Raw genomic sequence first — 22,360 nt, forward strand, 5'->3', positions numbered from 1 at the left:
ACAAGTTAACCATTTTCCATTGCCTTGTGAAAACAAAAAAAAGATCAGAGAGATTCTTACCAGATTTAACTGACTCAAAGTGTTTTGAAAATGATGCCTTGAGGAGACTTCAGATATAAACTTTTAAGAAGTGACATGAACTGTCATGTGTGACCGTAAATACATCAACTCAGTGAACGAAGACATTTCAAGACCTGGGCCCGGGTCAAATACCTCAAATCCACTTTTGCAAACTGATACGAATAACAGTTACTGACAGTGTGAGTAAAACCTAGTGTGGGATGGTATGGTAAAACATTAGCTATAAAGACATAAACATAACCACACAAACACTGGAGTGAAGACAGTTAAGAAGTGAAAGTGAATGATTTTGTTTGCTTTTGTAAGGTGTTTTTATGTGAAATGATATAAGGAAGAGTCATGAAGAGGTCAAAATGGAAGAAGGGGATTGATAAAATGAATCAAGTCTGTCTGACTGATGAGCTGTGTCACTGTGCTCTTTGGCTGTGTTACTGCTCAGTCAACTCTGTGATGGGCTTTGTGAGCAAAAGGTCACCATGAGCAGCAGCTGGTTGTGAGTCCACATCATGGAGGTACTGTGCCATTGCAGGAATCTGTGAAAAGTACCTCTGGGCCAGCGTGTGTTTGTGTTTGATGCTACGGACAAACATCAAACCATAGGCCTACAAGAATTGGAGAACACATTTTAAGAACACATTTAAACACAACTGTAAGTTAATACCAACACTTGAGGACAGTTACAAAAGAAACACCTTGAGATGCTGATTTGTTGGGATGTGAAACTAACTCTCAGCTAATATAACTTATAAATAATATATTATACTTTATAAAGTCAAAGCAATGTTTCACTGGAGAAAAAAGTCCTACTTTGCTTACAGAAGCAGTAAGGCACTAGAGGCTATGCAATATTGTTTGCAGTCCTGGCCAAAATATGTTATTAGACCTGAAACAAAGGGCTGGCAGTCCTTTAACTGTGGGTGGTATATCACAAAATTATGAAAATATTAAATATACATTTTCATTAAAATTTATATAAAAAAAAAATCATACCTTTAAAGTCCCTGGCAACAAGACAGTGTTGCAGCTAGACCAAAAAAACTTGACTTGCAGCCATAACCTTTCAGTGTAACTACTGGCTCATAAAGCACGGCCCTGAATGAGCTTAAACCAATCAGAAATCAGCACCAGCATGATGCGTTTTATGATATGTGCAAAAGCACTGGAATGATGATGCTTTTTCTCTCATGAGAGCTTTGAGGTTTCCACAGACACAGTGCGTGATTTCAAATGCCTTCATTTATGCTGCCTCCTGCTGGAGTCAAGACCAACAGACACCTCATTTCAGCTCTTAGTTAAAATTTCATATTTCTCTCTCTGTTGGATGTATATAGCAGAACAGAATATTCTCAGTGATATGTCTGAAATGATTATAATACACGTGTTTCTCTTTCTTATAAAACTATACATATCTGTTTTCAGGTATTTTAAGTTTTCAGCCTAAGTTGTGTGTTGATGTAGTCAAGATGTTTTGAAAGCAGTGTTATGACTGTGTTTGGATATGCAGGTATATTGCTTTGAGATATTGCTTTTGTGAGTGTTAACAGTAACACACAGATCTACAAGTGTGGTGCTGAACCTTTTTTCACTCACAGAGGTGAAGGGAGTGAAACTCACTCACTCTCACTCATTTTCAAAGCTGCTCTTATCCTAATTAGGGTTGCGGGGGGTGGGTGGGTCGGGGGGGGCGCATATGGAACCCTATGCTGAACCCTATGTTCAGCATAGCGTTCCTCTATATGAAATGTGCTTCATGGCTGTGAGTGTGTGTGTGTGGGGTAGCTTCTGTAGGTACCTGCTCAATGTTCTCCGTTTTGAAGTGCAATGCAGCCTCGTCCTGGGTGAGTAGGATGCAGTTCCAAGGGCTCCACTGACAAAAGCGGTCCCAGCGAACCATCACCAAATCATGCAGGTCGTCCCAGGCACTGAGAGCAGACTGGGCTTCCCAGATGAGATCCACCAGGTATTTCAGGTCTTGTTCCTAAACAGCAAACACACATCCAAAGATACTGCACTGACATATATGCACAGGCCAGGCATGCCTTATTACATTAACTGATTAATATGCCCAATGTAAATCTGCAGTCTGACTGATAGAGACTGACCATGCTTTGGCAGGGTGATATCCAATGGGATGAGAATTTTTAAATAACATGTTAAAACGAAAAAAATGGTTTTGCTACAAATACATATACCGTTACACATCTCTCTTTATGCGCATGCATGCATATACATGCGTGCGCGCACACACACATACACACACACACATACACACACACACACACACACACACACACACATAGATACACACATCTCTCTTTTACCTGCAGGAGGTGGATGATTTTGGCGTCTGGGTTGAGTTGTTCCTCTGTCTTGCGCAGGCGTTTGAGGATGGTTTTGTATTGGGAGAAATCCTCCCTCTGTCGTGCTTGGTTATCCGTTTCTGTGCAAACACGACAGCGCCCCACCACACGAGTGTTCACGTTCAGGGCAAAATCCGTGGAGGGCCGGGACTTCCTACAGGCACGGCAGAAATACATCTTCTGTCTCAGCTGAGAAGGGTCCTGAGACACCTGCAGAAAGAAAAGAGATAGATCATGTAACAGCAGTCAGGGTACATAAGAGCCTAGACATCATGCAATGTCATGTGCGGTGCTGTTTATGCCTAATGTTTCATGCATAGGGGAGGCACTGCTAATGCTGACTGTGCTGATGCTAGTGCTGCTAATGATGATGTATGGCCGCTCCATGAGTATGCTTGTTATTTATTTATTTATTTGTTTATTTATCACTGTTAAGGTTGCGGTTGTTGTTTGCGAGTGTGCCTTGCCCTAAGCCGGTGATTGCCAGCTCAGGTGGGAAGACCTGCGGGGCGAGCCTGAGTTAGTCCAGGCTCATTCCTCATACCAATCATACCCTTCATACGTACATAGCTACAGAGACATGTCATTCAGAGTTACAGGAGTAACACTTATGAGGTTCAGTCTCTGAGTAAACTGTGAGGAACAGCCTGCGACTGTTTGTGAAAATGAATGTGTGGCAGTTTCTGACAGACTGTGCCTTTTTTCATGAAGTGTTTCTCTGTGCACTGTTGCTGCTTCTTCCATACAGGCAATTCTTTGGAGAAGTGCAATACAACTGTCTGTTTTAATGTCTTAGTGTTGAGTTATTAAGACAAACCCTTGGACAGGCGATTCATTAATACTGTTGTATGATTCAGTTAAAGAGAACAGTGACTCTCTTACCACCGAAAGCTACAGCGTATAAAAGCATTTGAGTTGCATTTGGTTTTTTTAGAAATGTACAAATTTCTCTGCCTGGGAGCTTTACAATGTACGATATCACAGCAAGTGTCTTTTTATATATTTTGTACTCTACCAAACAATCATCTACAGGCAGGGAAGCATCGTGTCTGGAGAGAGTGATGTACGTATATGGAGAAAGTGATGAGTGGACTGTGGAGAGTTCTGGAGAAAGGGACAGGCGTATTCTGAGGTGTCTGGGGAGAGAGATGGACATACTCTGAGGTGTTTGGAAACTTCAGGGTTGAAGATGGGGGTCTTTATGTATTGAAGGAAAAGGGTGGAGATTCTCTCTCTCAGTCCCCGCAGATTTCTCTCCTTCACATCCCTTCTCATCAGATCCGCCTCCCTGTCAATCAACTCCACAATCTCTCTGGTCAGTGTACAGTCATGCTCCTGTCCATAAAAACACACAAAAATAAACGTTGTCTTTCACGTCTCAGTGTTCAGTTTCAAATGACGTATATTTGATAAGAAAAACCACATTGTGTGCACAGATATATATATTTTAAATGTGCAAGCCAGATGACAGCAGCGAGAGAAATGGTATGTCATTAGCACCATATGGTGCAAAAGGTAAATGGGTGAAAAATGCACTTGTGTGATCAGTAACACATCAGTAAAAGATACAGACAACATCTTGATTCAAATTCTTGAGTTTTAAATTGTGTTAATTTTTTGGTCTAAAACCTCCAGAGTTTATTTTGTCCTCATTAACACCGGCAGACACTAATGAAATGAAGCGTTGTTTTTTTTTTTTCAAATTTACTGCACTGAGTGCATCATTTAAACACTAAAAATAGCAACTGCATAAGGTATGTAATGTAAAGTTTACTTTAACGTGGCTAAATCTGCTGAGCACAGCACCATCTTCATTTGGATAAATAAATAAACAAACAAACAAACAAATAAATAAATAAATAAATAAATAAATAAATAATTCAGTGGCGCAAAAAGGGATTTCAGAAGTCACCTTGACTGTGTGTTTGAGAGACAGCAGTAGATCTAAACGCTCCTCCTGGCTGGAGTAAGGGGGGTTAATACTGGTGTAGAGGTCTCTCAGCTCTTTAGCTCTGATGGTGTACTGCGTGTCCATTTCAACAGTTTTCCCATTGGATGTTCGCCAGCTCTTAGGGGCAGCGCACTGGGTGTGGGATTACATTAAGTATGTTTACGTATGTTTAAAGTCAGCTAACATACACATATTAACAGAACTCCATTCATTTTATAGTATGGATTTATGTGTATTATGTGTTATGTGTATTATGTATGTATTATGTCTATGAGTAGTCTGCCTCTACACATTTCATGACATTAACAGACCACAACAACAGGGTTATCTAGAAGATAGGGAGCTAGACTGAGAATTACAGTTGGAGAGTGATCAAACTCTGCATCTGCCAAAAGTTATTGTTTTAGACTAAGCCTTTGTGTAACTGGTAACCACATCTGGCTTTTCTTCCACTCTTTCATACACAAACTCTGTTTAGTTAGATTCTTCGGTTAGATTCTTCAGCTGCCTGCTGTGTCTGAGTTATACGCTTTGAGAAATACCACTAAACACACGAGTAGATGTGTTTATAGTTAAGAACACAGATATGAAAAGATGAATGACAGACTCTTCAGGGAAGAAGCTAAAGAAACAAGACTGTGTTTTGGGACCTTGTTGAGAAGGTTCTCAGTAGCTTTCTTCTGGTTCCTCTCTCCTGCTTCATTATGGTGTCGTCCAATAGAAGCAATGAGTCGTGCCTCCTGCTCCAGCAAAGCATACAGTGCTTTCTTCTGCTCTTCACCAGAGAGAGATGACTTAATCTGCTCCACCTCCTCTCTCCTCCACTCTATCAGGGACAGAAAGTGGGAGGGGGGACTTAGTGCAGTCACGCCGTGAATTGATTTTTTTTATTTAACCATACTCTTAATTATTATACACACACACACACAAACTCTTTCTTACTCTCCAGGGCATTGTAGAGTAGAGCAAAATCCTCCTTGTTCTCTGGGTTCATTCTCCTGTTGTACTCATCTCTAATCTGTTGATCTTTCTCCTCTCTCTTCCTCCGCTCCTCACTCTCTATCCATGCTTGATGCTGCTCCTTATCCTGCTTCAGCTGAGCCATAAAACGCTTCGCCTGCCAAGCTCTCACATACCTCTGCAGGGTTATCACCTGAAATGCAAACATACACAAACACACACATACACACACACACACAGTGGTCAAACGATAGATAAATGGTGAGGGAGAGAAAGAGAGAGACAGAGAGGGTCAGAGACAGCAGTGGGTAGACATACCGCGTTCAGTCTCCTGCTGTGGTGCTGTTCGGCTGTGATGTATGTTCCTGGGGTGATGAGCTTGTCCTTCATGTTAGAAATATAACAGCCTATTCCAGCTGTCTGTGTGGATGTGTTACTGCTGCATTGCTGAGCTTGGCTTTTAGTGATCACTGTCTGTTCACAACACAGCGACATACATACACTTCATAAGACCTTAACAGCATCACTAAAATTAAAACTGCTGTAACATGTCCAAATTATCATGACAAATGTATATACTTTACTATTTCACAAGTGTGTGTGTATGCATGTGTGTGTCTGTGTGTTTGTGTACATGTGAGTGAGAACCTGTGTATCTCTGCTGAACATCTCAATGCATCTGTCAGGTCTTTTCTTAGGCATGGTTTGTACTGCAGCATGGTGGTACTCCATCTTGGTGATTCTGTGACGATATCCTCCCAGAAATGCTTTCCCCCTAGTTGCTCTCTCTATCTCCACTACCACATCCTGAAATGCATCTGCTCCTAAGGACAGAGAGAAAGACAGACAGACATAGAGAGACAGACAGAAAGAGAGAGAGAGCGACAGAGAGAGAGAGCGCGAGAGAGAGACAGACAGGCAGAAAGAGAGAAAGAGAGAGAGAGAGAGAGGGGGGGGGGGGTATTTACATTATTTTGTTTTGCTTCCTTAAAAATATGATATTGTCAAAAGATGTCAAATTAGGTGCTTATGAAAACATCAGAAAAGTTGATTAAAGAAAAGATCAATAGAGAGAAGAGGTGAGTCTGAGGTGAGTCATCACTGAGTGGTGCATTCTGTGGAACTGCTCCTCATTTTAGGTTCAGGTTTAGGCAACGCACCCACCTGTCGGCACACGCACAGTGATGACATCAGGCATGATGCACTCCTGCTGGGGTTTGATAGGCCGGATTGGGTGGTTTTCAGGGTCAGATGACCTCATCTCAAGCTGGACTGTACCATGAGGCTGGACTCCCAAATCTACCAGTGTCTGATTATCCTCCACACTCTCACCTGTCGGTTAAAAGCAGAAGAAGCATTAGTCTTAGTGTGCAAAAAGCCCCTTCATTCGTTTACCACTATCCATTTACCTGGTAATTTAACCTATTAGGATGTTAATTTCTTTCTATCAAAGGCTTGTGGTTAAGAGGTTTTAGTCAAGGACACCTCATCAGAGAGCTGTCATCCACAGGAATCAAACCCACAACCCTCTGGACTGCTTCCCTTACTTCTTGGTCAGTGCAATTCTTGGCTTGACCTAGAAGCCACTGTAAAAAGCTAAATTTCTGTACTGGTCTAGGCACCAACAGTTCTTTTAAACTGTGACACGTCCAGTGTCGCGGAAAGCCGCACCTTCAAAAGAGATTTGTAAGACCTCTGACGGGACTCTGAGCTCTTGGGCAAAATGAGACTTCAGGTCCTGGGTGGTGAGGCCAATGGTGAAGGCTTTAGTCATCATGTATCCCTCAGGCATCAGCATGACTTTTACTACAATACAGAGAGAATGGGAAAGGATGAGATATGTTATTGTTTTGTTCACTGTGATTGTTAAGTATGCTCTCAACATCTTAGAGTAATAATTAAAAAGAAAAAAACTTCAGTGCATTTTAGCACAATATTTTGGCTCCACTTAAACTGCGTCCAAATTTGTAATTGATTAAATAACTGAAAGTGTAGCGTTTGAAGTTATGGCCTTTACTATGTATGGTCTTTACCCGTCCCGAACCGTATTACCATATCTTACTCATATCCTATTGCGAACACTGACATGGGACAATTTTTCCTAAAATTACATTTCCAATAAGCATATTTCTGTGGTCGATTAAATATTAATACTGCAGCCTGCCAAGCTAAATTACAACACTTGTGTTTGCATTTCTTGATTTTTTCTTTTTAATTTGGCATGTTTATATGATGCATTATGCCAACAAAGGAAACCTAAAGCAAATATGTTAAATACCGCCATACCGGTTGCTGTTGAATTGCCCACAGCGTCAGCTGGTAATTTCTCGACGGTTTCACTTCCATGTGAGTTGACGTCTTCTTGACGCAGCTGGGCTTGATTCATGCGGACTTCCTCACCAGAGGTAAAAGAAACACCGACCACGTCTCTCATCTCCTGTGCACAGTCTGACTCCTGCTTAGTACTGTCCTCTGGGCCAACCTCTGTTTGTGTAGCAACGATCTGGCTCGGTTCGCTTTCTGCATTTTGATGGGTAAAATTATCTTCATTGGTATCCGTCACATCATTTTGCTCAGGAACACCATCATTTCCATTTTCACTATCATGTCTTGACATGACTAATTCAGGGTGACGTTAAGACAGACAGATAGTCTGAGTTAAGTTTAGACTCAACGTTAACGGCACACTCAACGAGAAAATCATAAAAGTTGATGTAGCTTCAATAAAATGTTTGACAACATCATGTTTGACTTCAGAAATGCCCCAGAGTATTCTTCTGCACCACAGCGGGTAATGTTTCTTCGCTGCCATGGTAACAACACTGTCACATGATCTCAGCTGCAGCTTATCCAGAGTTTGGTGGGCTTGGTCCACCGAACGATGAGAGGACGCATATAATATAATATAATATAATATAATATAATATAATATAATATAATATAATATAATATGATATAATATATGTCTTTATAGATCACACTTAAGTTCAAAGAATCTACTTCAATAGTTAACTTGACCCTTTGTCAAAACTGACATAAACAAACAAATCAACTGTATCAGCTCATGTTATGGACATCCTTCTAAAATTTTAAACTAAGTTAAGTGAAACTAGAGTGAAGTTATATGATGGAAATGTTTGAACCAGTTATTAGCTTGCATTTACCTTCTAGTTGTGATTGCTATACTGGTCGGATTGAGACCAGGTTTAGATAAGCTGATATAAAAAGAAAACACTTGACCTTTTTTTTCTGGCACTAGTAAACATACTCGTGCAAAAAAACTTAACAAGGCAGCCCAAACAAGAAGTCATATCATGTGCAACCCTAAGAACTTCTGAATACTGATATTTGTACACATTTGTACACATGTGCTTTCACACAAACATGGGGTTCAAATGTTGTTTGTTTGGTTTTGGGCTCAGATCAGTTGTACATTCCTCAGTAAAAGTCAGGCATACACTGTTACGATAGTCAATAAAGTCTGTGACTATAAATTACAGTATAGTCTACACATCATTTTTACCATGATATTGCTTTCTAATTGTGTGTGTGTGTGTGTTGAATAAAAGTCAGACAAACGTAATTCATAAGCTTACTAACTGCCAGCATTGTCACACTGGGCAGTGTCATGATAAAGGCATGGCATTTCTAGCATTTGGCAGCTCTGATAACAGGTCAAGGCTAAATATAAAAACTCAGCTCAGTCTTGTTTATACACAGAACCTTTTTTGTGACCAGACGTGAATCTCAGGTGAGTTACAGTGGCATTTTCAGGTGAAATAATACATGTTTCAGTTCATTGTAAGACACTTACCCTTGTAGTTGGTTGCTAGTCTACCATTGTAGTTTGAAATTTAGGAGATGAACAAATGTTAACCACAGCAATAACAACTTATAAATAGTACTTATAAACAGTAGGGCCCATGTCTTTTGTTATCTCTTGCTAAGATGATTATAATTAATCCTACTCCCATCTTTTTGTGCTGGAAATATGCTCTTTTTGGGAAAAAAAAGATGGATACGAATATGTTTGAGAATATGAGCGAAGAGGAGATTACGGATTACATCATCCAAATGAGCATTGAGGAATCCTGTCAAGATGTGTTGATGATACGCAGAGATAGGTAAGTGGAATGTTTGAGTAATTCTCTGAATTCAAGAGTTTTTTTTTTGAGATTGGAAACCTGTGATGTTACGCGTCAAACTGCTGTGTTTTCATCTTGAAGTTTGGGAGTGCTAATGCCTAACATTCTGTTCCTTGTGTTAAGTTTAGAGACAGCCAGTGATGAGAATCTGAAATTGCTGGCAGCCATCGACACAGGTACAGTACAAACGTAGTGCAAACTAAAAATTGCAGTGCTGCATCACTATTGCTTTCTAAAATGTTTATTTTTCCATATCAACAGTCATGATTCTCAGTCTAGATGAGAAGCTTTCAGTCTGATATGGGAAGAAGTTGAGCCTGTATTTTCAAAAGATGTTAGCTCATGGAAACGTTTTTATGTCCAGGCTATAGGCTAGTATTTGAAAATGGTTAACACACAACACCATGTCCTCTGGCAATAGTATCAGTCAATATGAGAGCATATTGGTCTTATGACAGAGAAGTTGGGTTTCTTCTCTCTCTGAATCATGTGTGTGAATTTTAAAGCGAACTAAACAGCTTTCTAAGTTATAAATAAGTACATTCTTTTAAATATCGATTTACGCGTAGCTAATCATAATCATAATTGTCCTTGGATTTTAATCAGTTGAAGGAAAGGCTCAAAAGTTTTTAGCATCCTTAAACGTAACCAGTGGGGATAGACCATATGAGGCTTACTTGTGATCCACACTGTCATATCATATTGATACCATCAACCCTGTAAAGTCATCACTTGCAGTTTAGAGAGATTAAAAAGTATTGAGTCAATACAAATTAAATGCATAACCCAAGAGGATGCTAGTGTTTAAAATTATGAAAATATTGTTAAATGGTTAAAATATAGTGTTGTAAAATTCAGCTATCAAAAGGCTGTATTTGATATGGTGCTTATGGCATAGACATAGACAGTCTCATCTTTTATTGGTTAATAAATAATATTTGCAAATTCTCATATATTCTTACTGAGACAGTAATCTGCGACCCATGCTCTATAGTAATTTGTGTGGATGGTGTCTAGGTGATGCAAGAGTTATTCAGGAGCTGCACAGTTGCCCAGGAGCCTTTAAGGAGGTGGACAGCAGAGGATGGCTGCCACTCCACAGGGCTGCAGTTCAGCCTATGTTGAACATCTTGGAGAATGTCCTGTGTGGTATGTCGGGTAGTACTCTCTGCTGCAACATTGTGTGGATATGGACGTGTAGAAATCCTCTTTAGGTAACCAATAAGGAACAAATGTACTTTTAATACAATTACTGTTTTAGTAGGCTTCAGTTTTGTGTGGTCGTTTGTTCGAATATGGCTTTGAAATACATGTCAGTGAGAATGATAAAACTGTCCTCCCATAGCCTCCAGTGAGATCAGTCTTGAAGAAAAGACAGGAGAAGGGGAGACACCTCTGACTTTGGCTGTTCAGGCTGGATTGGAGGAGAATGTTAGGAGCCTGCTGGAACATGGAGCACTTCCTCACAACCCAAACAGCCAGAGGGCTTCTCCTCTTCTTTTGGGTACTGAAGCTTCATCATTAGATCTTTTTTTGGCAGTAATACTATGTAGTTTGAGCTCCTCTATTTAATGAACAGTAAATGCCCAAATGTTGATTTTCTGGAGTAAAATTCGAAAGAGTTCATGTGGGACTTTTTGTTGTTTTTTACAGTCCATTACCGTCCTCATTGTAACAATTTGTGTTTATATTAAAACTTAACTCTGGTGAATTTTCTGTGTGCCTTTCCACCTTTTGACCTATCCAAGCTGTCAGGGCAGGCTCATACCAAATGGCATATTCTATCATTGTTCACGGAGCCGTGGTGGATCAGACCTGTGCAAAGAATTGGACGGCCATGCACGAGGCTGCCAAACTGGGCCGCAAAGAGATCATGTTGCTCCTACTCAGGCGAGGAGGCTCCGTTGGTGTGAGAGACAACCGTGGTGTAACTCCACTGGCTGTTGCTGCTGAGTGGGGCCACGAAGAGATTCTCGAAATCCTCATTCGATGTGGTGAAGAGCTATGTCTAGGCTCACTTTTTAATAAAAGAGCAATATTTCATCTTGAATACACTGCGATACATTGCCAAATTCATTTCCCTTTGGTTCACACTTACAAGCAGGAAATGCAATAAAATGACAATTCTTAGTTATAAACAACATATCTGCTCAGAAACATGTTTTTATCAGAGCTCACAAAAATATTCATCAACTGTTTACTGACCACTCAGTGCCACTTCACTGCTCCAAGTCTTGTTTGCAGCAGTGTTTGGAATTTGTGCGCTTGTTTCCCCTTGAGGTGCTGACGTGAACGCACAAGCCAGAAATGGAGAGAGTGTTTTGATGGATGCGGCTGGTTCTGGAAACCCAGACTGTGTTGGTCTTTTACTGGAAAATGGAGCCACACCAAATCAAGCCAGTTTGAGTGGACATCTTCCAATTCACCGAGCAGCTTATGAGGGCCACTATCTGTAGGTGGCGCTCTCATTAAACAATGGTTACAATACAGTTAATTTAAAAAACTTTAAACCGGTTTTCACACCAGGAGACATCATGAATTTTTAATAATGTTGTTATATGCATACCCGTACATTTCAGACAAAACGTTTAAAAACTTCCTGTGTGCGTGCATTTTTATGAGGCAGTCATTGATTCTTGAGCCTTGTATGTTGTAGTGCAACTGATGCAGTTTCAGAGATTTCTAAAACTGATGAAATCCAAGTGATAGCATTTGCACCAGCTGATTGACATTTCAATATTACATTCACAGTGTGCTGAAAATGCTGATTCCCCTCACCAGTAAAAAAGCCCTTAGACTCTCTGGCCAGAGTCCTGTGCACTCTGCAGCAGACGGCGGTCATGCCCAATGCCTGGAGCTTCTCATTGAGAGCGACTTTGATGTGAACTACGCGCTGAATCAAAACATCTCGGAACAATACAGTGACATGAGGAGGACTGCCCTGTACTTTGCTGTTTCCAATGGAGATGTCACATGTACAGAAATACTGTTGAATGCAGGAGCTGAAACTGAGCTGGATCCCCTGCGCTGTCTCCTGGTGGCTGTGAGAGCTGGGAGGTATGAGATAGTGAAGCTGCTCCTTGCCAAGCAGGCAGATGTGAACTGTTACTTCACGGTGGTCAGTGATACATTGTTCCCCACGGCACTGCAGTACTGTCTAAGAGATGAGATGATGATGCGTTTGCTGCTGAATGGTGGCTATGCTGCTGAGAAATGCTTCCACTGTGACCATGACTACCACTTTGACATAGCCAGTCACCGGTGGGAGATATATAAGCTGTGCTGTGTGAGCTGTTCAGATGGAGATAAAATCCCGGTGAGAACAACAGTATTGTTATGTTTCATTTATGTGATATATTCACTTTTTCCAAGATGAATGGTGGGACAAACCCATCTACACTAGATTTGTGAAAATATGATCCCACAGCTACAAATTCCTTTTAACCATTCTTCAATGGCATGACTTTAACTTCACTTATAGGTGGAATATGACATTTTAAAATAGTTATTCATGGATTGTTGTGATGCACTGAGTGGGAGAGTACTTGAGAATGGTGGAAAGGAAAATGATTTGCCTACTTCCAATCAAACACAAGATTCAGTGAAGGTGTAAATTGTGAAAAAGATCTGACTATGGTCATAGAGGTCCTCCTCTCTCTTGTTTTGCACAGTTCTGTGATTTCATGAGTCTGAGCTGCCTTGTGCCTCTGTCTGGAAAAGTGGTCAGAATTCTTCTGGATTATGTCAGCCACGTTCCCTTCTGTTCACGTCTTAAAAGGATTCTGGAGAAGCAGGAGGATTGGCCTGAAATATGCAGGATTATGGGTGAGTCCCTAAACCCAGATGTGCTTATTTTGAATCAATTAGTGAGGCACAGTTCAGAACTAATCCTTAATTGTATAAACATGTTTTGGTCTTTATAATTAATTAAAGAGATGTTTAAAAACAGCAACCCTCATGAGTACTTGCATTAGTGTGAGTATCAGTGGAATGTAAAATATTTTCTGAGATGATCTCAGTACTGGTAGGCTTGCAGTGTATGTGGAAATGTCACGATTAAACGTTTTGACAACATGTTTCGGCTTTACCCATGATTACTTACATCATCATCTAAACTAATCCTGTATTTGGTATGAATTTGTCATATAATCATATGGTAAGCGTATTTGCATAGCATTAATGGATTTGTATTAATGTTATGCAAATACACTTACCATATTACAAAAGCAGACAGTTTTGCTTTTGATGGAAACCTTTACTCCAGGTAACCAACACTCTCTGAAGAACTTGTAACGTAACCTTTGTTGCAGGAAACCCACGTTCTCTGAAGCACCTCTGCAGACTGGTGATTCGGAAACACATGACACTAAAAAGACTAAATGACTCTAACATGAAGGATTACTTCCCTCCAAGGCTGCAGAAATACCTTCTGTACAAAGAATACGACCTGTATGACTCAGACGCAGACCTGCTTCATCAACTGGCCATTGTATGAAACTGAATGGTGTGCAGCCTCCTTTATTTCCTGTCTTTGTAAATCCAGTGTCATGTGAAAACCTGTCATTTATAAATTAGATCAGATTTTTGATGTCATTGTTTTTTTTTTTGTTTTTGTTTTTTTTTTTACTCAATGTGTTGTTGCATTTGTATTTGCATTATAATTCTGTGAGAAAAAATATGGGGGTGTTTGTGAAGTATTTTTAATGTAGTCACGATACAATAGGTAGTTTTGTAAGAATTCCTTTCTAAAACAGAGGTAATGGCAGTTTTTATAAGTCATGGTCCTATCTGAGGTGGTGTCCTTCCTTCACTTCCGTGTGTGACCAAGAGACAGAGCTTTCTAGGACAATTTGGCAGGGCTGCATTCCAGATTGCTGTAAATTAGTGCAATATAGTCTTATATTAGCGTGCACCAGAGAGTGTTTATCAGACTGAGACATCAGCAGCCGTCCCAGTTTATTGGCAGTTGGACTGAGGAGAGAATTCATAGCACAAATAAGAGAATTCAAAGATTTGACTTTCTATGTATTACATGGTACTCAGCAAATATACAGTGGTGTGTATTCCAAAATGAAATCCAATAAATTATGGCTATAAAAGCTGCTATTAGTCTTCTTTCTTTGCAGACGTTGTCATGTCAACTTCTGTAGAGCATAATTATAATAAACCTTACTGTCTGCAAGTTCACACGCCAGACAGCATTATATTACAGCGACTGGGGGAAGTGTGGAAGATATGAGAGCAGCTGAGGGCCAAAAATAAGTCTGTGTGTGTGTGTGTGTGTGTGTGTGTGTGTGTAAAGAGTAGGTCGGATTAGAGAGGTCACTCCAAGAGCTACCGAAAAGGCAGGACTCGTGGTTTTTTTGTGAAAACAATTGGCAGGTGAGAGTGCAGAGAGAGAGCGAGAGAGAGAGAGAGAAATTGTTTGGATGATCCTTGAATGAAATCCACAGATTTCATTCTGTTGTATGTTGTGATAAGAGTGAAAAGTTTTCTTTATGCATGCCCTAGTTTGGAACATTATCTACAGCATTCAGAGCACAACCACACTGTATGGTGTACTCACTCTTGGCATACTGACCAGATTTTATCAGATCGGAAATGTAATTTTAAAAGTGTTTCAAAGTACATAAACGCAATGCACCTGAAAAACTGTGAGATTCTAAAACATATTGGGCTTGTTTTTTTTTTGGACACAGATTAAGCCTAGCCCAGTGCTTAAAGTATTTTCATGGGAGAATATTCATTTGTAGAGGAATTTAATTCACTACCAGGCTTAATCTGACATACCAAAGAACCTCCATTTTCAGAACGCCCAGCCGCACCTCTAATTTGTGTCAGAAGACACAGTTTAATCTAATTGTTTAGTCTTTTCCACAATGATAATTAGACCTTACTGTCTTTCCTGCAAAGTGATGGATACTGAGGAGGATTTGGATGAGGAGGAACTCCTTAACTATGCCATCCAGATGAGCATTCAAGAATCTTGTCAAAAAGCAGTTTCCTTAGGAAGGTATGAGATGAGCAAAATTCAAAATGTATGTCTTGAACTTTTCTTTGGCATTGCTTTCCACATACCAGTGGTACACAACTGTATCCTTTGTGTCTTTCAAATTGCAGCGAAGAGCATGCAAAAATCCTGAGTGCCATCGAACGAGGTAAATTCATTTGAATTTTTCAGGAGTATTGAGACAAAGCGTTCACAATGCAAGTTTTTTCACACTTGCTTTATTTTAGCCCATATTTGCAACCTCAAATGAATCTGCAGTTTTAACAGCATTTTTGTACATATGTGAATTTGACAAATGAACTCAGACCCCTCTGAAGATACACTCAGTCATTGTTCAAATGGAAGTGATGTTTACATTTCCTGCTTTTGACCATTCAGTTTTCTGAAAGAGAACTGAGCTTGAATCCTCTAAAAAGACACTTAAAGCACCCCAAGTCTGGTGAAGCAGAAACATAACGTATAGTGGCTTGATGTGTACTAATATGCAGGGTTCAAATTACAGGGGGGGGATTGGGGAGGTCTGACCCCCCTAATTAAGACTTGGATCCCCCCAAAAGAGGTAAAACAAACAGTTTGGGGGAGGGGTCAAAACATTTGTATATCCTATGCTATACAGCTCTGGAGAAAAAGCTGACCTCCCTGATTTTCATTGTGTAATTCGTGCTTTTATGTCAAGTATACAGTATATGATTACTAAGCTTAGGATGTCCCTCACTGCATTGAATTTCAAATCACATTATTGAGAAACTATTCATAAACACTGTTTTCAATGTGGCCAATATGTCTTGGCCACTAGGTGACCTGTTTGCCCTAGAGAAGCTAACTGATTGCCCAGCAGCCTTTACTGACGTAGATGACAAGGGATGGTACCCCATGCACAGGGCAGCTGTCCAATCATCCACACAGGTCCTGGAAATGGTACTTTTTGGTAAGAGATCCAACAAAGGTTTTTTGGTGACTAAATAAAAATGGTAAACAGGTATTCATTACTGTGTTTACCCTATGTTGTTTAGAAGTGATGTGGTCGCACAGTTATTTTTGGTTGACTCCAGATTTAGATATTAGATATTGAAGATTTAGGTATTTCTGTTTAAGTATCTAGACACAAATATCTAAATCGTATATGTTTAAAAAGAACTATAGAGTCGTTTTTGTGTGACAGCCTCTTACAGATTGACTCTGGAGGAGGAGACGGCAGATGGAGAAACTCCCCTTACCCTGGCAACTCAGGCAGGACTTGTGGAAAATGTTCGGACGCTGTTGGAGCACGGAGCGTCTCCTAACAGAACGAACAGGAAAAATGAATCTCCATTGCTAATAGGTGATAACAGTGCTCTGCCAATTTTATAGGAATATTTCAACATATATGATACGTTTCTATTTAAATATATATGATTTAGATGTCTGTTTCTAGATACTCAGACACAAATATCTAAATCTATGATGAAAGCACTGGAGTCAACACAAAATATGTAAGAATTTCATAGACATTCATTGAGTCAGTCAGTGAACACGTAACTTAAGGACAGATATGACAGCTTTGATTCAGTCACAAGCTGTATCTCCTCCCACAGCAGTGAGATCAGACTCGTTTGAAATAGCCTCCACTCTACTCTCAAGAGGTGCAAAAGTGGACCAGGTGTGCTTGAAGAAGTGGACTGCCATGCATGAGGCTGCCAGGGTGGGCTGCTTAGATATCCTTAAACTCCTACTGCAGTATGGGGGCCAGATCTCAGAGGCAGACCAGCATGGGGTCACCCCGATGGGTATTGCTGCAGAGTATGCACAGCCTGAGGTTCTGGACATCCTCATTCACCACGGTAAAGTTTACATTGAAATGGATGTTTTGTCCAAGGTCTGTTGGAATCTTTGCATTTTTTATTATTGGACAGGTAAGACGAAGACAACAAAAGGGTGCCTTAAACAGTTTCTACATAAAATCTAGCCTAAGACCCTTCTCAATACTTCTACTCAAACTCTGTCTGCCTACACCTCATCAGAGAAATATGTTAAAATATTTAGGAAGTTGATCAAAAATGCAGGTTGCCGACTTTTATTTTGAAAGTGTAACCATAAACTAAACTGAGGACTTTGCCCTCTGTACCAATAGGTGGAGATGTAAATGCACAGGCACCAAATGGAGACACTGTGCTTTATGATGCCGCCGGTTCTGGCAATCCGGACTGTATCGACCTTCTGCTTCAAAATGGAGCCAGTCCAAACATTGCTAATCTCTCATCACAGCTCCCCATCCATCGGGCAGCTTTTGAGGGGCATTACCTGTGAGTGAAGGACACACACACAATATGTTATACTGTCATGGCAACATGGTGACTACCGTAGCTATCTGAAAATCTGTAGATTTTCAAAAACCAAAACTGAAATAAGTTAACGCTGATTCTCTTCCTGTCCTTTGAACAAATCTTGGCTCTGTTAATGCTTTCAAATTGCTGACACTGTCCTCAGAGCACTGAGGATGCTGATCCCCATTACAACTAGAAGAGCTCTCAGGCTGTGTGGGCAGAGTCCCATTCACTCTGCTGCAGATGGAGGCCACATACAATGTCTGGAGCTCCTGGTGGAGAAAGGCTTTGACGTCAATGCTCTTCTAGACCAACACATCTCCGAGAACTATGGAGATCTAAGGAGAACTGCGCTTTACTTTGCCGTCTCCAACGGCGATGTAACATGCACAGAAATGCTGCTGAATGCCGGTGCTAAAACTGAGCTGGATCCCCTGCGCTGCCTCCTGGTGGCTGTGAGAGCTGGGAGGTATGAGATAGTGAAGCTGCTCCTGGCTAAGCAGGCAGATGTGAACTGTTACTTCACGGTGGTCACAGATACGCTGTTCCCCACGGCACTGCAGTACTGCCTGAGGGACGAGATGATGATGCGTTTGCTGCTGAATGGTGGTTATGATGCTGAAAAATGTTTCTGTTGTCATCATGACACGATGTGGGATGACCCTAGCCGTCAACCCAACCATCCAAGTGAAAAGATTCCGGTGAATTACCTTCTATCGAATTAAACTCTTGCATTCCATCAGTATGATATGATTGTGATATACATCTCTGTGTACCTTATAATGTGTTATTGTGTTTTCCCTTGTTATCTTACGTCTAGTTTTGTGATTTTGTCAATGTGTCCTGGTTGGTGCACTTAGCGGGAAGAGCTGTGCGAGTCCTCCTTGATTACGTCAGTCATGTTCCCATCTGCTCCAAACTGAGATCAGTCCTGGAGAAACACACAGAGTGTGCTGAAATACAGCACATTTTAGGTAAATACCCCCAACAGTCACCTGATGACGAATGCGTTTTTTTTAATCTCAGAAAATTTAAGCAATGAATTTGTCTCTTATTTAATTTCACATGATTGACACAGTCAGTTCCTGGCTTTTTCAGATTACATAAAAATCACAATGGCTAACTTTTTAGGCAACCAATGACATTTTCCCGTATGTCTATATATAAAATCTCAGTGAACCCCCGGCCACTGAAACATCTGTGCAGACTGGTGATTAGGAAAGCGATGTCCCCAAAGAGACTGAATGATCCCGACGTCATGGAATCTGCTCCTTTCCCACCAAGACTGAAAGACTACCTTATGTACAAGGACTATGATCTGTATGGGAAAATGATATCCTAGAGGGAATGACATTCCTACTGTTTAGAGATTTCACTGTGATCTTGAACTATATGTTTATTTCAGCATGTGACTCACTATATTTTGTCTCTCTGTGTCACTGGTAAATTTCACCAGATCATACAGTGGACAAAGTGGTCAATCTTTCACATTTAACTTTAATTATTAGTTAGTCTGTTAGTTACTTCAGGGGTTTTCAACCTTTTTCGACATGTGACCTATAGATAGATAGATAGATAGATAGATAGATAGATAGATAGATAGATAGATAGATTTTTCAGTAATGTTGCAGAAAACTGTTACTAAAAACATGACCTTTATCATGACATTTAAGAACACGCACTAACATCACATATCAAAGACCTTACAAGTCTAATCATATTGAAATGTATAGTCTTAAAATAGGAAGTAGTCTACACATCAATATGAATACTTACCTGATGTCTATGTATACAATGGTGCTATTGCTACTCTTACAAAACAAGACATGACCAACATGCAGTCTGGTTAAGTTGCCCATGGCCATGAAAGGCCATGGATATAATAACCATGCAGCCATTTCTCGAGTTTTATGCAGTTTATCGATGTATAAAATGTTGCTTGTGTGGATTAAGAGCACTTGAAATAAAATAAAATAGTGATAATAACTTTGAGCACCTCTGTGAATTATGATTATTGTCTATATGTGAGTTCTGGCATCAGACAGCACAGCTTTACAGTATACAGTATTGGATTGACCTGCACTCCCTTTACAGCTGGAGGAAAAGCAGGCCACTTCTAAATATAACTTTGAGCCCATCAATAACAACACCAACCTGTCAGATAAAGACCCCTGACATATGCATGACCAAATATGAGTTTTGGTCTGTGAATGCATGCAACTGTTAAATGCTGAATGTTAAGCCAATAAATTGCATGTAATTAAAACTAGGAATAAATCAACCAACTCAATGTCATGCAAACAGCACTAATGTAGGCATGATTGATTTTTATACTTCTGCTTTGTTCATTATGTCTTGTCATATATGGACTACTAAAGTAACATGTTTAACTTCAGAGAGATTGATGGGTGTACAGGATAGATGAATGTGTACAGATTTTAAGTTCAGCCAGAAACCTAATCATGAGGCATCCAGTCTTTTCACAAGAGTGAAGTTGGTTACCATCAGTTCTTGATGAATTTCACTTCCATCATTAATTGGGTTTCAAATGCTTGTTGTGAATACCATATCCTGCAAAACAGACAGTATCATTGGCTGACACACTGTAATTAATTTAGTTTCCTTGGCAACTGTGAGGATTAGACAGACAGTCAAGGCTGAGTGTCAATCCACTGATTTGACAAAAGACTGGAGAGTCCTGTGAGCAATAATCTGTGAGTGTAGTCAACTTGAACAACCCTGAAGATATTTTCCAGGAGATGCTGGTATGGTATTGACCTCATTGACCCAACACATACAATCACACCTTTAGCCTTGCCAACATCCATACGGATGACTGTGTCACCTCTGTCTTGGCTAACAAAATCCACAAGAACTTCGTCTCCAACCTCAAAACTGATTCCAGCGATGTTCTGCACAACTTTCCACTAACTCCATTTACAGCAAAGAGCAGCACACCCATGAAAGCCTGATGGAAACTGAGATGGCCCACTTTTTGCTTAAATTTTGTTACAAGGATGAGAGCTGCCAATATTCTCACAAGTGCTTCTGGACACCAAACCAGCACAGAAGGATCACATTCAAAATTCCTAAACAAGTCATGCTAAAGATCTCCCTCCCCAACTGATGAGCAACAATTTCTTCCCCATTACCTCTATCAATTTCCCCAGTCTCTTGTTGAAAAGAATGTCAAGAATGCCAACCAGAGAGACTATGAAAGAGATTGCAAACAACACAAGTTCAAAGTACATGAAGAAATCTCAGTAGATGCATTGGGCCAAAGCAAACCCAGAGCCAAGTGTCAGAACTGCACAAATGAGGAGGAAAAGTGGGTTCACTCTCAAGAAATCTAAAAATTCCCTCAGGCTGTCACTCCATCAGAAACAAGAAGATTCATCATGACCAGCTGGACGGCAGTGGTTGACATGTGATGACCAAATGGCAGTCATTTATGACCACACCGTTAGAATGCTAGGTAAGGGAAGGCCAGAGTTCGCATGATGAATGAATTGACATCTGTTGTCAGTAAACAGTGGTATTAAAATACAATTCAGAATATCCACTGATGTAAATGGTTCCCCTCACCGTGAATATGACAAAAAGTAAAGAGAAAAAATTAAAGATATTTAAATTGAAGATATTTAAAGACAAATATACTATAAATAACAAGGACAAACATATAAAGATTGATTGTTGGCTTGAGACAAAATCTATCACATGGGTTATTTAGATGTTGTCTCAAAGTCTATCAATAGGCACTGTGAAAAACAAGGCCATGATTAGACAACAGTCTCCCACTGTGAATTCCTCACATTCAATGTGGATATAAATAGATAAATGTTTTTCCCCTGTGGCAAGAAGGCTAATAGACTGATGTTCTCATACACATGACGACAGCATGATCATCAATAAAACTAATATGGATGTGTCATTTTAGACATACATATCTTTTCTAAGCAGCATTGACAGATTTGCAAGAATGGGGAACTCTGTCAGATGTTTTGACACCTGTTGAACTTCTTCGAAGTTATTTGAAATGCTTTAGTTATCAATATCAATAGACAATAAACTTGTACTTGAACTAGAGATTGCTAAAAGGCATTTTAATTTAAGTCTGAAATATATAACTGAATCCATCCTTATAGCAACAATGTTCACACATGATCTTTTCTGATGGAAATTTCTGTTGCGACAGCAGAGAATCTGTTAGTAATCTGTTTTAAGCAGAAAAAACAGCACCACAAAGAGGCGTTTCAGGAGTTTTGACACCTATTAACAAGTGCTGGAATGTTAAGCTAGGACACTAACCATGTAATTATTAGGAAAACTGACAAGTGATTTACCAGTGAATGCTCACGAACACCTGCTTTCCACATTGTGGGGGTGGGGTTTATCAGTATATCAGAAGCTCTGAGGTGTTGACAAGAAAGACTCGCGTCCCAAGCTGCTTGTGAGGTTCCTCCCAGCTAAAACAAATCAAGTGTGCTATGTGTTATTTTTATGGTTATTTCTGAGTAACACCAAATTGCTTATTTGACTTTCCGTCTACG

The 22,360-nt window shown here is 40.1% G+C and overlaps 3 protein-coding genes across 3 annotated transcripts; 2 read left to right on the forward strand and 1 right to left on the reverse strand.

Annotated features, from left to right (window-relative positions):
• Positions 1-509: 509 nt before the first annotated feature.
• Positions 510-7,969, reverse strand: iqub (IQ motif and ubiquitin domain containing). Its single transcript, XM_030765343.1, has 12 exons — positions 7,639-7,969; positions 7,024-7,158; positions 6,517-6,684; positions 6,001-6,176; positions 5,671-5,826; positions 5,335-5,545; positions 5,043-5,218; positions 4,354-4,524; positions 3,600-3,776; positions 2,403-2,651; positions 1,874-2,059; positions 510-683 (listed from the first exon to the last, which is right to left on the reverse strand). The coding sequence occupies exons 1-12, from the start codon at positions 7,967-7,969 to the stop codon at positions 510-512; spliced, it is 2,310 nt and encodes a 769-aa protein (XP_030621203.1).
• A 1,409-nt stretch (positions 7,970-9,378) lies between these two features.
• On the forward strand, positions 9,379-13,992 carry LOC115804855 (ankyrin repeat and SOCS box protein 15-like). The gene is made up of 9 exons (XM_030765345.1): positions 9,379-9,476; positions 9,621-9,673; positions 10,515-10,646; positions 10,843-11,001; positions 11,246-11,491; positions 11,778-11,949; positions 12,249-12,813; positions 13,169-13,322; positions 13,808-13,992. The coding sequence occupies exons 1-9, from the start codon at positions 9,379-9,381 to the stop codon at positions 13,990-13,992; spliced, it is 1,764 nt and encodes a 587-aa protein (XP_030621205.1).
• Positions 13,993-15,412: 1,420 nt separating this feature from the next.
• LOC115805703 (ankyrin repeat and SOCS box protein 15-like) lies at positions 15,413-19,152 on the forward strand. The gene is made up of 9 exons (XM_030766369.1): positions 15,413-15,510; positions 15,579-15,655; positions 16,304-16,435; positions 16,670-16,828; positions 17,082-17,327; positions 17,618-17,789; positions 17,974-18,511; positions 18,631-18,784; positions 18,986-19,152. The coding sequence occupies exons 1-9, from the start codon at positions 15,413-15,415 to the stop codon at positions 19,150-19,152; spliced, it is 1,743 nt and encodes a 580-aa protein (XP_030622229.1).
• Positions 19,153-22,360: the final 3,208 nt, after the last annotated feature.

This window comes from Chanos chanos, chromosome 2, assembly GCF_902362185.1.
Source record: "Chanos chanos chromosome 2, fChaCha1.1, whole genome shotgun sequence".
Taxonomy (NCBI): domain Eukaryota; kingdom Metazoa; phylum Chordata; class Actinopteri; order Gonorynchiformes; family Chanidae; genus Chanos; species Chanos chanos.